This window comes from Palaemon carinicauda, chromosome 16, assembly GCF_036898095.1.
Source record: "Palaemon carinicauda isolate YSFRI2023 chromosome 16, ASM3689809v2, whole genome shotgun sequence".
Classification (NCBI taxonomy): Eukaryota; Metazoa; Arthropoda; class Malacostraca; order Decapoda; family Palaemonidae; genus Palaemon; species Palaemon carinicauda.
Genome location: NC_090740.1, coordinates 111,221,305 through 111,237,286, shown reverse-complemented (window position 1 = coordinate 111,237,286; position 15,982 = coordinate 111,221,305). Strand labels below are relative to the sequence as shown.

The 15,982-nt window shown below is 35.8% G+C and overlaps 1 protein-coding gene across 3 annotated transcripts in view; it reads left to right on the top strand.

Moving 5' to 3' along the window:
* LOC137655794 (signal-induced proliferation-associated 1-like protein 1) overlaps positions 1–15,982 on the top strand; it is a 107,991-nt gene that overhangs the window by 51,340 nt on the left and 40,669 nt on the right. For 2 of the 3 annotated variants that reach the window (XM_068389942.1, XM_068389941.1), the window contains exons 3-14: positions 1,165–1,433; positions 1,794–1,933; positions 2,043–2,246; positions 3,667–3,823; positions 6,381–6,642; positions 6,751–6,857; positions 7,132–7,266; positions 9,942–10,064; positions 11,424–11,548; positions 13,299–13,420; positions 13,790–13,925; positions 14,701–14,832. In XM_068389942.1, the coding sequence (XP_068246043.1) occupies positions 1,165–1,433; positions 1,794–1,933; positions 2,043–2,246; positions 3,667–3,823; positions 6,381–6,642; positions 6,751–6,857; positions 7,132–7,266; positions 9,942–10,064; positions 11,424–11,548; positions 13,299–13,420; positions 13,790–13,925; positions 14,701–14,832 (1,912 nt within the window). The remainder of the gene's footprint in view (positions 1–1,164; positions 1,434–1,793; positions 1,934–2,042; positions 2,247–3,666; positions 3,824–6,380; positions 6,643–6,750; positions 6,858–7,131; positions 7,267–9,941; positions 10,065–11,423; positions 11,549–13,298; positions 13,421–13,789; positions 13,926–14,700; positions 14,833–15,982) is intronic. The other variant, XM_068389943.1, reaches the window with a different exon arrangement.

Sequence of the window (15,982 nt, the reverse complement as noted above, 5' to 3'; positions counted from 1 at the left end):
CCAATTGTCAAGTATTTGATTAGTAATGTGTACATAAGAAACAATGAGTAGTATTTTTTGTGTAAGTCAGTAGATATCTTTAAAAGAATAAAAAGAAGAATCATTCTTTCAATTTTTAACATTTAGAAGCAGATTTAATTCTCCAGTTGTACTCTACTTTCTTTTAATCTCATGAAGTCAAGGTCTATGTTTAAAATTAGACTCAGTGTTTCTTGCACATATTTATGTTAAATGTAAAATTTCCATTTTTTGTTTATTTTAAATCCACTGTATGTAGTAATAAGGTTCACTAACTCATAAGGAACAAATTTATTTATGCAAGAGATAGGTAAGCCCAATCATGTCTTGCTGAAATAACTTCACCCTTTGGTTTTATTTTAAAAATTTGTAAGTCAGAGCAAATATTAACCCTGATGTTTTATGTTTTTTTTTTATGATCGATGAAGAGGGAAACACTATCTTTATCACCTCCCCCCCCCCCCCCCCCCCCCCCCCCGACCTAATTGGTCTTTTCATATTAGTTGGAACTTCAGTCTCCTTTCTGTCATTCATCCAGAAGGAAGAAGAAAGAACTTACCGTGGCACTTTTGTTTTCGACAAAAGTGATTTCAGTATTGTAGTACAGTACTGAATAAAGGTGCTATTTGTTGCTTTCCCAAGGGGGGCGACTCGAATGTATTTCTTCTTGAGTTAGAGTAAAACCAGTTTGGCTTCCAGCCTTGACCAGCCAGGAATGACACTTAGAAACTACAGTAGTAGTTCATACATTTGAAAGAATATTTGTAAAAAAAAAAAAAAAAAAAAAATCATGAATTGTGCAATGGATGGCACTACCAATTGTTTAAATTCTTGATAGAGGGGGAGTTAGTGTTTTGTTAATTTCATAAAGGCATTTTTACAAACTCAATTTTGGAAGAATATCTTTAATTCCTATTTAGCCGAATAAAAAGATATTTGATGATTTCATACTTATTTGAAGAATATCAACAGTACAGCTGTGCATTAGGAAGGACAATTACTTCAGACTATGTGAATTTCATGAATTTTTCATATGTTAATTATACATACCAAATATGGTTTTTAGGATATCATTTTTAACATTGTCCTCCCAACAGTCTTCCAATATTTATATTTTGTAGCTTACAATACTTTCCTTTTTTCCAGCTGCCCCTTTTTTCGAAATGAGCTTGGTGGAGAAGGAGAACGGGTCGTAAGCTTAAGCAGAGATTGGGGCTGTGGTTCCCAACCCGGCAGCTCGGTAAATGCCTTAGTTTTGTATAGGCCCGTAACGGCGTCAACCATAGGTTTACTGGAGCCTCCTGTCGGACAGTCCCATTGGAGATCAACGCTCTGTCCTTACATCAGATGCCCTCTGACAATAGAAGCTGTGGACCAAGGAGCAAGTTTCTATCGTAATTACTTTGTTGCACACGGTGAGAAGTTGGGAAAATTCTTTTCTTTTCTTTTTTATAAGTTAAGAAATGTATTGTGCAGCACCATTGTTAAATGAATATATATAGTATTTACACTTGAAAGAGACATTCTTCATTGCTACTTTAATTTTAGATAAATATATTGTACAGTACCTTAGAGACTGAAGAGGTATTTTTCCTAAGATTTTTGTAATACCATGTTTAATAAATAAGCCTTTTTAATATATTTTAAAGAATACCCTTTAATCATAAGTGTTGGCTAGTTGTGAGATGTGTATTTTTATACTTATTCATGTACAGTAGTTAGATTTTAGTACACTTCGTATTTTTAGATTTTATTGAATTTTCCTCTCTTTACAGAACATCAGAACTGGTTTGGTGTTGATGATGCCATGGGTCCTGTGGCAATCAGCATTAGGAAAGAAAAGCTTGAAGATGTAACGGACAGCGCTCACAGTCTGCCAACGTATCAGTACCGTATTATCATCAGAACGGCTGAGGTAAATTAATTATCAATAAGATTTACAGATGTATATTGAATCCTAAGACTTTTTATTCAAGAACATTTTACTAGCAATCTAAACAAATAGATATGAACTTTGTTTTCAGCTATACAGCTGCCAGGGTACAGTGCTGGAAGAAAGTCTTGGTCGGCCTGCCGGAGAAAAGGGGAGAGGGTCCGGATCGCGCGAACTCTTGGAATACGTCTGTCCCCAGATTTCCGTGGGTTCGTTGCGTCTAGGCCAAGCTACTCCGCAAACTGAAGAGGCCTTGTTAAGATTAGATGACTTGGGTGTTCACAATAAATTTAAGGTACAGTATGTGTGTTCTATTGTTCCTGGAAATTTACAACTAAGAACTACACTAACATAGTCTATTTACCAAGGCGCTTCCCCCAATTTTGGGGGTAGCCGACATCAAACAAATGAACAAAAGGGGACCTTTCCTCTCTCTGTTCCTCCCAGCCTGACGAGGGATTCAGCTGAGTTTGGCTGGTACCGCGTATGAAACGCCATCTGTTGGGGATAACAGGGGAGGGGGACTGTGGCACCCTAGCAGTACTAACGTAGTAATAGCAATATTTACATGATGAATACATAACCTATATGGTGAAGTAAACCTCTTAACATCCACATTAGGTTTTATTAAGTATATAGAAACCAGTCATAATTAAGAGATATAAGAGAATTAAGAAATTATATAAGCAAGTCAGACGTTAACAAAGAAATTAATTAACAAATTTAATGTGTTTACTATTGAAGCTTTTGATTTGTATAAGTAATAAGACCACTTACCTAACTGATATTTTTTATGGAAGTGAAAATCATTTTGAAATAGTTTTTTGTAGTATTGTAGCAAAAATGTAGAGCAAATTTAAGACTTGTAGAAGCTAAATAGCTTCAACTGAACGTTGCACAGCATGTTAGTCTTAGTATGCTTTTGACAAAACTATAAATCACATATGCCTTTTTTGCCTAAAATTTTTTTTGAGGCTCCAAATACTTTGTCTAAGCTTATTCCTCCTTCACTGGAACAGGTTATGCCATTCCCCTGTGATGAGCATGTGTTTGTTTCTACTTCGGATGAGAAACTTTAAAAATAACGAAGTACTGTACTGTACCAGCAAAATAATCTAATACTAGCACTTTAGTTCCTGAAGTGCTTATTTCCTACCAGGCGAAAGGGTTTTGCTTACAGTACATACATTGTAGCAGCTAGTTCTTCCTACACTGATACAAACCCTCATTCTTTACTATAGGAGATATTCTAGCGCAAGTATATACATTATAGCAGCTATAGTCCATTTCTTTTAGCGAGGCATATTTGCGAGCTGTGCCCTTTTAGCTCGGATCGGAAAAGTTTCCTGATCGTTGATTGGTTGGACAAGATAATTCTAACCAATCAGCGATCAGGAAACTTTTCCGAGCTAAAACGGCACTGTTGCGAGTCGGTGCAAATCTGCCTCGCTAAAAGAAATTGACTATAGTTTTCTATGATTGATGTTATTCTTGTTGAAGCAATGAACAACGCATAAATTCTAGGCATTTGAGCTTTAATTGTTTGTACAAAACGGGAAAATTTCTCATGAATCATTTTTTAATTTAACTAAAGGAAAATTCAAGTTTTTAGAAATTAAAGTTATGATTTTGTTATCTATGTAAAGGAAAATTGTACTGTTGAGTTTATACAAATATCCTCTTTGTGTAGTAATGAATATATTATTTATCCGCAGATTGGCGTATTATATTGTCGTGCTGGTCAGACAACCGAAGAGGAAATGTACAACAACGAGAGTGCAGGTCCAGCATTTTCTGAATTTCTAGAAATTTTAGGACAGCGAGTTAGATTAAAAGATTTTGATAAATACCGTGGAGGTTTAGACCGAAAGAGTAAGTATTTAACTGATATTCCTGCTCTCACTTTATGAATGGGGTTCCATCTGTATGAGATTAGTTTTATGTTTATTGATGGTGATCTATATATGAATCTTGGCTTCAGTCAACAGCCTATAGTCATTTCATGAAAAAGGAATAGATTTTTTATTAACCCTTTTACCCCCAAAGGACATACTGGTACATTTCACAAAACTCATCCCTTTACCCCCTTGGACGTACCTTGCAAAAAACTGCTATTTTCCAAGAGAATGAGACCAACCTGACCTCTCTACGATGAAAATTAAGGCTGTTAGAGCAATTTAAAAAAAAATATACTGCAAAATGTGCTTGAAAATAAAAAAACCCCTTTGGGTTAGGGTTGGAAATTTCCAAATACCTTGGGGGTAAAAGGGTTAAAAACATTTATATAGAATAAAATTTATGGGGAAAATGAAGGAATGCCTAACTTGTGAAACTTTTCTCAATCTTTATCGCAGTTCATTTGCTTTATGCATAATTATTATTATGTCATCAAATATTCTTGCTAGTTTGTCAGTTAAGCAGTCTGTTTTCATACAGATAATGTTTCTTACATACTCACAATTAAGTCTTCTCCTTTTTTTAACTAAACTTCCTCATAATACTACATTGTTTCTATATTTGATAGAGAGCAGACTATTTTTACACAGTTGCCTTAAGATTCAGTCCAGTTTTAAACATTCCAACTAATTCTGCCATTTCAAGACTTACTCCACAAGCTATTATTTAGCAGACTCGCATATAACATTTCTTACATAGTCACATTAAGTCTTCTCACTTTGTTGTTCCTATATTTTATAAAAGAGAAGACTTTTTACAGAGTTGCTTTATGATTCTTGTCAGCTTTTAAACATTCAAACTAATTCTGCCATTTTAAGACATTCCACTAACTGTTATTTAGCAGACTCGATATTTTATGTTCTCTGTATTTGAAATGGATTATGATTTACTTTGCCCTATTTTCTAACATTCATCATGGTTGTTGACTTTATATCTTCATATTGGTTTCCGTTGTGAGCCTTATCACCCATTCTAACACTTTCCCCTCTTTAATTTCTTTTATGATGAATGATAGGAAATGTAAAGCAAAAGTTAGACTTGTCGGTCTCATAAGGAGATTTTATTTCGTACTAAGGGCCAAAGGATTTCCATTTCAAATCCTGGAAGAGTGCACTGTAATCTGCATTTCGGGCGATGGAGGCGTTACCGGGGGTTCACTCCAATATACCTTTAACTCCTTGTGCACTATTTCAGATTTATTATCTTGCTATTCAACCATTTAACTTTTACTTCGTGGTTGCATCAGGAGGGTTTTCACTTAGTTGCCCCACAGCAATTTTTAGCTAACTCTGCCCCGGCATTGAACAAAATGGAAGAAATGAAACAATCCAGTCCAAATTGTACTTTTAGCACCCTCTTTTTATCTTATTTTCACCTCATCTTCAATACTGAATTCATTTGTCCACTGGTGACATGTCACCTACTGAGAACCGTTACTAATGCTGAAGACAATGCTTATCAAAGTACTTGTTTATATCCAGCAACCGTCTTCTTAACCCAGGAGTATGTCTCGGTTATGTTCTGTTTTCTTAGATGACCGTAGGGAGGCAGGAAGGCCTTGGGGACCTCACAGCACCTCCCCAAAAATAGGACTTTCCTGTGTCAAAACTTCTTTATTTGGGTTTGGCTGCTGTGTCATTCCCAGCGACTAGTACTGGAGCATAAAGAGGTAGACCCATGCTCCATTAGGGTCAAGTTACGTATAGCCAAGCGAACCCCCAATTTATGCTTGCATATGAGAAAGGAAATGACTGACATGTCAACCACTCCCCTCATGACGGGAAATCCCTGGAGAAGGGGTTATGTTACCATCATGGTGCCTCTGCTAAGTGATCAGGTTAAGAAACAATGCCCCCCCCCCCCACCCCGCAGGTGCTTCTGTTGGGTTGAGTATCACGCATGCATGCTGAACCTTGTGGATTTGTTTCAGGTAGTCTCTTATGATCACCAAATCAACCCAGAAAGCTTTGGATAGCCTGAAATTGCTATTAGCCAAGGCTAATGAAGAAGCATTTTTCCTCATACGTTTTATGGGAAGAAAGTAGATTGATCTTCTGATTAGGGAGGTCAAAAGAAATAAATATTATAGCCCCTATAGAAAGAGACTTTTGGGTCTACCTTCTCATAACATGGCCTTCTACATATGTTTCCAGGGTACACAACAGACCTTGAGGTTACCAGAACAAAGATGTAAACCATAGATATAAAGAAGGTTCTGCCTATATTTCTTTGATTGTTCACTTCATGGTCTACTGTATACAGTTCATTGTATTGTATTGGCGTTGTTGATGGCTTTTTCTACTTTAGGTAGAGTGACTGTGTGAGTTGTTTGCGAATAATTTCAAAGTACTTAATTAAGTAGGCTTAGGAACACATTCTCAGTTTTCCATGCCTTTGTCACATGTTTTATATGTAATGTGTTCTAACTAGTTTTATGTATTCTTTTTATATCGTTAACTTGGTGTCTCCTCAGCTGACTCTACGGGTTTGTACAGTGTTTATACGCAGTATCGGGACCTAGAAGTGATGTTCCATGTATCGACCCTTTTGCCTTTTACTCCAAACAATCGTAAGCAACTTTTGCGGAAGAGACACATAGGAAACGACATTGTCACCATAGTATTTCAAGAGCCCGGGGCACCTCCATTTAGTCCAAAGCACATCCGCAGCCACTTCCAACATGTCTTCATTGTCGTTCAGGTCATGAATCCCTGTTCAGAAAATACACAGTACACGTAAGTTATGGTTTATAGTATTTTTTTATTTTCTTGAGTGCCTTTGCTATGAATATTTTCAGTAATTAGCCATGCGCGTGTAACTGATATCATTTGGATGTTTTTCAGCGTTACGGTTAGCAGATTTCGAGATGTGCCCATGTTTGGGCCAATGATGCCTGAAGGAGCAACATTCCCTAAATCTAAAGCGTTTACAGAGTTTCTTTTGGCCAAGGGTAAGTGGGAATCATATTGGGTTTTACAGGTTACATATTGAAATTATAAAAAGTGTTATGAAGTTGTTTTGTTAGTGAGAATTCATAAGTTATTCATCAGATGACTCTTATAAAAAGTGTTACTGTATGAAGTTGTTTTGTTGGTGAGAATTCATAAGTTATTCATCAGATGACTCTTACAAAAAGTGTTACTGTATGAAGTTGTTTTGTTAGTGAGAATTCATAAGTTATTCATCAGAGGACTCACTGTTTCCATTGATAAACTCTTTCTCAGCAATCAACGGGGAAATAGCTGCTCTAAGATCAGAGAAGTTTGCCACCATGGCTATGCGTACAAGACACGAGTACCTGAAGGATCTGTCATTAAATCATTCCTCCTCTACAACACTTGACACTACGACTAAATTCTGTGAGTATATAATGCTTTGATGACATCGATTCTGGTTTAAGAGGGATTAACCATATTTCTTAGTGGTGGGGCCTCAGTATTATTTGCACTGGAGTAAAATATCTTCCCATCACAGGTAGAACTCGAATTAATGGGATATTTTATCATAATATATTGGGATGCTTTAGCGAGACAGGGTTCAAAATTTTGAGAATGGAAAGTTGAATGTCTATTGTGTGATGGCTAGTTTTTTTTTATTTGGTTTTGGAAACTTTGTTCTCTCATCAAAGAGCTGATAAAACAATATGAATGTTTTTATTTTTTTATATGGAAAATTACTCTTAATAGTAGGGGTAATTCTCTCTCTCTCTCTCTCTCTCTCTCTCTCTCTCTCTCTCTCTCTCTCTCTCTCTCTTAGCATAATGTCACTGGGCCACAATCTACTCTCTCTCTCTCTCTCTCTCTCTCTCTCTCTCTCTCTCTCTCTCTCTCTCTCTCTCTCTCTGTCTCTCTCTCTCTCTCTCAGCATAATGTCACTGGGCCACAATCTCTCTCTCTCTCTCTCTCTCTCTCTCTCTCTCTCTCTCTCTCTCTCTCTCTCTCTCTCTCTCTCTCTCTCTCTCTCTCTCTGTTTTTTGCTGTAGTTTTGATGGGTGCGCTTAATATAGTTTCCATTAGTATACCATTTAAGATAATGTAAAGTTCTACATGTGCATTCAAACAGATTATCAACTTGTTCCTACACGTCATACAAACGCTCATCTTGTAATTAGGGAGATTGTTTCAGAGCAAGCATGCTGCTGTGTGCTCTTGATGGTAGGCAAGAATAAGGACAAGTCCTCCTTTGCCAGTGGAAGTACCTATACTATGATAAAACTTGGTTGTCATACACTTGACAGATTCCATATTCATTAGAGGTATTATTTCACACTACTCATTGCTATATTTATTTTATTTGTTTTACAATAAAACTGAAGCAGTCATCATCATCATCACCTCCTCCTTCTACGCCCATTGAGGCAAAGGGCCTCTGTTAGATTTTGCCAGTCGTCTCTATCTTGAGCATTTAATTCAATACTTCTCGATTCATCATTTCCTACTTTGCGCTTCATAGTCCTCAGCCATGTAGGCCTGGGCCTTCCAACTCTTTTAGTGCCTTGTGGAGCCCAGTTAAATGTTTGGGGAGTGGGAAGAGCATGCCCAAACCATCTCCATCTACCTCTCATCATGATCTCATGAAAACATTATTTGCGGTAGACCATACCCTGCTACCCCAACAAACTGTTGTATGGTACATTAGCCTCGCGTGCTTAAAGAGAATTTTCATTTCGGTTAGAAATAAAGCTTCCTAATGTGTAGGGTTTCTTCTTACTCTTGAGGAATCCCTGTTATTGTTGGAAAGATTGTTATATTGCTCTCTTTACCATAAACTTGTGAACTTGTAGTTTACTTCAAGTATCTTCATCCTTTCCAACTAAATTGCAATATTGGCTTCATGATGAAATATCAAATTATTTTTTTCTTAAGAAATCTTCTTACGTAAACCCATAACTTTTGTAAGAAATTCTATCTTCCATCTTCTTAAAAACTTATTCTGATGAGTGAGTGGAGTAGGTAGTTACTGTGAACTTTTAGCTACAGGTTTTATTGAATAGGGTTGACACTAATTACCTTGTCTTTTGACTAAAGATAGTGAGGTTTCATTTTAAGTCAACAATTTTGGGAAGCAAAATTGGATGGATTTACTAGAAATTAATACTGTACTGTAATTTTTGTTTTTGAAAAATCCATTGTTATTCTTTCTTTTTACCATTGGCTTGAATGTTGTTTATCTATCCCAGTGGTTTTAACGTCGGACATCTTCCAAAGAACATAAAACACACAGAGCAAAATAAAACACGTCTGACCAACGCAAGTGCTGAGGAGGAAAGAGGATAGAGGGTGGGGAGATGTAGGGGTAGAGAGGGGGTATGTTGATGAAGGAGAGGTCTAATTGGTGAGGGATCTATGGTCGTGGTTCAATCACGCCCCAGTTTTCTATACCGACACTCAAAGAGTGAGCGAGCTAGGTTTATTCCTGGCATTCCATGCATCTTTTTTTTTCTCTGGTATATTCAGCAATAACTATGCCTTAGAAATGGTGCTAGAGGAGCATTTCACGGAGCGACACATGTCCCTCGCCCAGAAATAGATTTTTCCTTCGTCAAAATTCCTTTTTCAGCTTTCTCAGATTTTCTATTCCCAACATTCATTCATTCCTTTTAGGATAATTTCTTCCGGCTGAACAGATGTGACTTATTGGTTTGGTTAAAATTACAGTATTAGAAAAATGATTATGATGAAGGAAGTGTGCTTCTTGCTACTTCCTTATATGAAACTAAAATTATTTGATTGTTAATCTTTAGTGAATCTACTGTTTTAATAGTTTATAATTCCCATACTAGGTATCAATAATAGATCATTCTTTTGGGGGAAGCTGTCAACTATTTTAAAGAAATTTTTATATATTTGTACTCATCAAAGCATATTTTGAATGTCACCCAGCTTCATTAATGATAAGCACTGATATGAGTTGTGATCACTGGTATGTTTTATGGCTTCCAATTTTATCTTATTTTTTTTTTAAACAATTATTTTACGCCATTTTTATTTCTATCAGAAAATCATTGCATGAATTCTGTTTTGAAAATTTTCAGACTTGCCTGTTGGAATTATTGGCCGGGAACTTTGGCACCATTCTGTGGCATTAACTTCGCCATCTCCAACCTCTAGCATAGTCATGTCTTTGTTGGCCTTTGTTTTTTTGTTCCCAGTTGGAGGTACATGCAGTCTTGTGGGTTTTATTTGTTTATTTAATTAAAGATTTTTTGTTTGTTATTAGGTTAACCCTTTTACCCCCAAAGGACGTACTGGTACGTTTCACAAAACTCATCCCTTTACCCCCATGGACGTACCGGTACGTCCTTGCAAAAAACTGCTATTTACATTTTTTTTTTTTTTTGCATATTTTTGTTAAATTTTTGAGAAACTTCAGGCATTTTCCATGAGAATGAGACCAACTTGGCCTCTCTATGACAGAAATTAAGGCTGTTAGAGCAATTTAAAAAAAAATATACTGCAAAATGTGCTTGAAAAAAATAACCCCTGGGGGTTAAGGGTTGGAAAGTTCCAAATAGCCTGGGGGTAAAAGGGTTAATGTATTGCTGATTTCAAGTGCGTAGTGTTCAGTCAATGTTATTTTAAAGAGATTTGATTGTATTGTTATAGATATGGGCATGTTAAATGGACTATTTTATGTGGTGATGCTCTTGTGGTACATTCATGGTTTGACAAAAGATACGCACAAGTTTTTGTTTCAACATTTGCTTTATATGTTTAATATGAAATACTTTATGATGACTGCATACCCATTACAGTTAGAGATCGAGTGAGCTGAGTTTCATTAATTATAAGTATAGCATTCATGAGTTTTCTATAGTCCTGATTCAGCATCTTCAGAGATTGACAGAATTTGGTCTAGTGTTATGTATACAGTACTGCGTATACTTTTGAAATTAAGTACACATGAATGATCTGGATATGTTGAGAGAGGAAGAGAATTGTCATACCTAGACATTTCGTGGGATATTCAGACCAGTGCATGCAATAAATGGAGTCTGAGTGATGACAGCAAATCAAATTCTGTCTTGGAATGGACATTAGTTATGACCGTGCACATTTCATCCTTCTGTTCAGTACTTCACTCCCTTGAAATTCCACACGTGTCGTAGCTCAGGATCAAAATGCATTATGGGTCAAAGGACAGTTACAGTACTGCAATATGCATGAAATGCATATTTTATTTATTTATTTATATAATGTGATGTCGTAGCATTAAAAGTATTATGGCACGTTTAGTTATTGCTCTGATTATTGTCACTTAGTTACCTAATTTGGCATGGCAATCGATGTTCTTATATACTGCTGACGTTTAGTATGATTTACGTCCCTCGGGAAGTATTTTACATGATATATGTTCAGGCTTAAATTGGTATGAGTTTTTCATGATGGAAATGTCTTGTTTCCCATTTTGCTATTGCTTTGGATATACTGCACTAGAGGTGGAAAATATGAGTTTTTATATTCTTAGATGAACTGATATTATTCTTTGTAACTAATTGCCAAACCGACATTTACAGCGTTAATGGGGTTTTCACGAGGTGGCAAGAAGGACAAGAAGAGCATAAGGTATATCCCAGATGCCAATCTGCGCGGAGCTCTATCATGGCCGTTGTCTGTGCATGATGCTTCTCTTCAGCAGAATGTAAGTAGAGTAGTGTTAATCGTCCAGGTTCATTGAGGAAGATCTTTAGAGTACGGAAAGTCCTCAACTTACGTACTTTGATAGATTTACAGTTGTTTGTAGATAGATTTACAGTTGTTTGTAGATTGAATTTGGTTAAATTTTGACCATGGGTAGATTTCACCTAACTGACCTGCCTACAATTTTCAGTTAAAAAGGTCAGCAAATAGTCCCGTTTCATATTGCAAATGTCATCTTGCTAACTGCATTAAATTATATTTTGTTTTATCACATTATTTTGTTATGACTTTTTATCAAATATCTGAGATTTTTTATTTTAGTTGGTGTTGTGTTTTTATTTGTCAATGTTTGTGTAAGTTGAAGACCTTCTGTAGTTGTATTATAATACATGGTAATACATAGATAGCCAAAACAAACTAATGCGACGGGCAGAATTGAAAGTAACCGTTGACTATTTTGTTTTGATGGCTTTATTTTAGTTTGATCATTGAATTGTAAGTTGAATATAAAACGTAGTTGTTCATGAAAACCTCATCAGTTATATAAATGCCCAAGATGAATCTTGGTTAGCAGTCTTTAGTTCTCTAAAGTAACGCAATTGTTGCTTTGCTCCTCAGACATCCATCCACCAACTATAGTCAATTTCTTTTATCGAGGCAGATTTGCACCGACTCGCAGCGGTGCCTTTTTGGCTCGGAAAAGTTTCCTGATGGCTGATTGGTTAGAATTATCTTGTCCAACCAATTATCAATTAGGAAACTTTTCCTAGTTAAAAGGGCACCACTGCAAGACGGTGCAAATCTGCCTTGATAAAAAAATTGACTATAGTCAACATATCTGTAGAATGCTCCTCAGATTATAAAAGGCTTAGAATCATCTTCTTTTTTTTAATATATAATTTCAATCTGTTCCAGCCTTTTCCAATTTTTTTCTGAAGTGTAATAATTTACAACTTGCCACATTTCCAGTTAGTTGGTAAGTTATTATATATTTATCTTTTAAGCCAGAGTGCAGTAAATATCCAAGGATTGTTCAGATTACTTTTTTTTTTATATTTCCTTACTTGATGTATTTAATTTTTTTTAGATCTAGGTTTTTTGAAATTTACAAGCAAATACTGGTAACCTTCTTATTGAATTCTTGTTCAAAGTCTTGCAGTGTATTAAGTTCCGTTTGCCTAATTTATGTATTAATCTATGAACCACTGTTCAGTTAGCTCCATGCGATATCTTCCCAGACAATACCATCCGCCATGTAATACATGCTATGTAGTTAATTCTAAGTTTCATTCTCTTTGGAAGCCTCAATAGTACACAGTGCTGAACATATTCTAAGGTTTTACTCATGCATAACTGATATAGTTATAAAGAGTTCATATATGTAAACACATATTTTCATTTGAAGAAGAAGAAAGTCTAAGAAGATAAAAGGAACTAACAGACTATGAGTTGTACCCTGACAGATTAGTATTATTATTATTACTTGGAAAAGCAGGATGCTATAACTCTAAGGGCTCCAACAGGGAAAAATAGCCCAGTGAGGAAACAAAACAAGGCAATAAAGAAACAATATGAGAAGCAAAGAACAATTAAAATAGATTATTCAAGAACAAATCATTAAAATAGATCTTTCATGTTTTAACTAAAAACTTCAAAAACAAAGAGGAAGCGAAATGATATAGTATAGTGTGCAAGAGTGTACCCTTAAGCAAGAGATGAATACCCTTTAACTTTTTTTATCATTGTTTTAGGTTGACTGTGTAGTCGGAATATCATCTGATTCGTTGGTAGTAGTGGAAGAAGTCTCTGCATCGGTTATATTTGCAGCACCTTGCAAAAGTGTTATTGGTTGGACCTACAAACAGCAACAAGGGTGAGAGGATTTGTTGAAGATATAGACTAAGCTAATATATACTTGTTGTCTATATGGATGATATAAATATGTATATTTTTTAAAGTTAAAGTGTGTAAAAGGACATTTTATCAAATATATCCTAACTTTTACCTGTGTCAAAATAACAGGCAGCTCACTTCTTGCAATTAATTGCTTATGTCTTATTACTTTGCCAGAGGCATTTGTCTATTGAAAGGAAAAACTGGAATTCTTTTTTATTTTACCTGCAGATATTGATAAACTGAGGTTCTGGAGACAGCCTTATGAATGTGACATGAGTATAAATATTAAAAAAAGTTATTTTTGAAATCCCGTTACTTCAAGACTAATATTTTTATGCACTTTTAGGTTACGAGTGTTTTACCATCAAGGTGAATGTTTGTTGATCAACTTACGGCCTGGTACTTCTGAAACGGAGGGTGAGGAAATAATGTGTGAAATAGTGGCAAGACTGTCAGCAGTAACTCAAGGAGCAGAAACTCAGGTATAGTAAAATCCTTTCTTGTTATTTTGCATTGTATTCTTGGTAGGATTTTAGGCCAAAATATTTGAAATTGGTTCATTTCTGCATGCTGTGTAGAAGTCCAATTTAATTATGGTTGCAGTGAAATAATGTGTACCCTCCTTATCTGTGTGTTCACTAACCGCAGACTCACTTAGCCACGGTTGACCAGCTGGTACCAATTTGAACAATTGTACATGGCAATTCAATTATAGAGGTCCCCTTTAAAAAGTTTTTCAGCTATCATGGCGGTTGGGTGTGTTTGCTTGGAATGGAAAACCCCTGATTGCCGAGCGGTTGCCGTTATATGAAAATATAAGGACCAGTTCGTAGTAACATGTATTCGGTAAAGGCCTTTGAAGAGCTTAATTCTAGCACCACATATCTTCATAGTTCTTTATCTTCATACAACCAGTAGTAAAAATTATATTGAAAAGTCAAAGGAAGGATGGTGATGGCCATTGAATGATAATTGCACAAACATTGTGGATGGTTTTTTGAAACTGCAAATTAATCAATTTCTTAATAGTTAGGCAAAGAAAAAGAAACTGAAGCATCAGAAAAATCATAATTCCAGTCGTAGTAAACTATTGTCAGAACTAAATATATACAGTTGTACCCTTACAAACCCATCACCAAAAAAAAGAACATTGTATTTCTATTGCTTTTATCATCAAATGGTTTTAGTAGGAAATTTACCTCTTTACAACTTTAGGTTATCAAATTTATGCTGAAGTAAATTTATATCACATTACAGGAATTGGTGTTACGCCGAAATTCTGCCGGATTACTGGGATTTAATGTCCAACAAGATGGAGTTATTACTGAAGTCGAACCCTATGGTTTGGCTGCACAATCTGGTCTGCGACAAGGAGCACGGCTTGTAGAGGTACGGAGTTATGGTTTTATTATTATTATTATTACTAACTAAGCTACAATCCTAGTTGGAAAAGCAGGACGATATAATCCCAAGGGCTCCAACAGGGAAAAATAGCATAGAGAGAAAAGGAAATAGGAAATAAACTATAGGAGAAGTAATGAATAATTGAAATAAAATATTCTAATAACAGTGACAACATTAAAGTAGATCTTTCATATATTAACTATGTAAAGAAACTTATGTCAGCCTGTTCAACATAAAAACATTCGCTGCAAGTTTGGACTTTTGAAGTTTCACCGATTCAACTACCGGATTACTGTAGGGAGATCATTCCACAATCTGGTCACAGGTGGAATAAATCTTCTAGAATCTCAGCATTATTTGCAATAATTTATTTATGGAGAAGAAATGTAATTGGTGGGCACACTGACATTCTTCTGTAGAATAAGGATGAGTGTCCGTTCCGTATATTTTGGTGAAAGACCCTCTTTAATGCATGTCTTATTGTATGGGATTGCTGCCTCAATGGCATTAGTTTTATGTAGGACTTCCTCTATCACCCTTTTAGAGAAATTCCTATATAAGATTAAGGCCACTTGGGCAGCAATTCTATAAAATACGAAATGCATTAATTAGTTGTATCCCACTGACTGTTAAAGTTTTGTTTTTCATTAGTGTAATTGAATTATTAATTTTATGGATATGCATATGATTTGCTTTCTATTTACCTCTCTTTGTCTGTTGGTAAAAGGGTGTCTTATGGGGTGTTCGATTCTTCTATACTGGAATGAAGGCTTTTTATTAAATTTTTTATTTCTTGTCGATGAATATGTTATATAGACTTAAAGTATATATGGTGGGCTGGGCTCCACAAGGCACTAGAAGAGTTCGAAGACCCAGGTATACATGGCTGAGGACTATTAAGCGCAAAGTAGGAGGTAATAAATGGAGAAGTATTGAATTGAAAGCTCAAGATAGAGGTGACTGCCGAAATCTAACCGAGGCCCTTTGCGTCAATAGGCGTAGGAGGAGATGTGATGATGAAGTAGGAGGTAATTAATGGAGAAGTATTGAATTAAAAGCTCAAGATTGAGATGACTGCTGAAATCTAACCGAGGCCCTTTGCGCCAATAGGCGTAGGAGGAGATGATGATGAAGT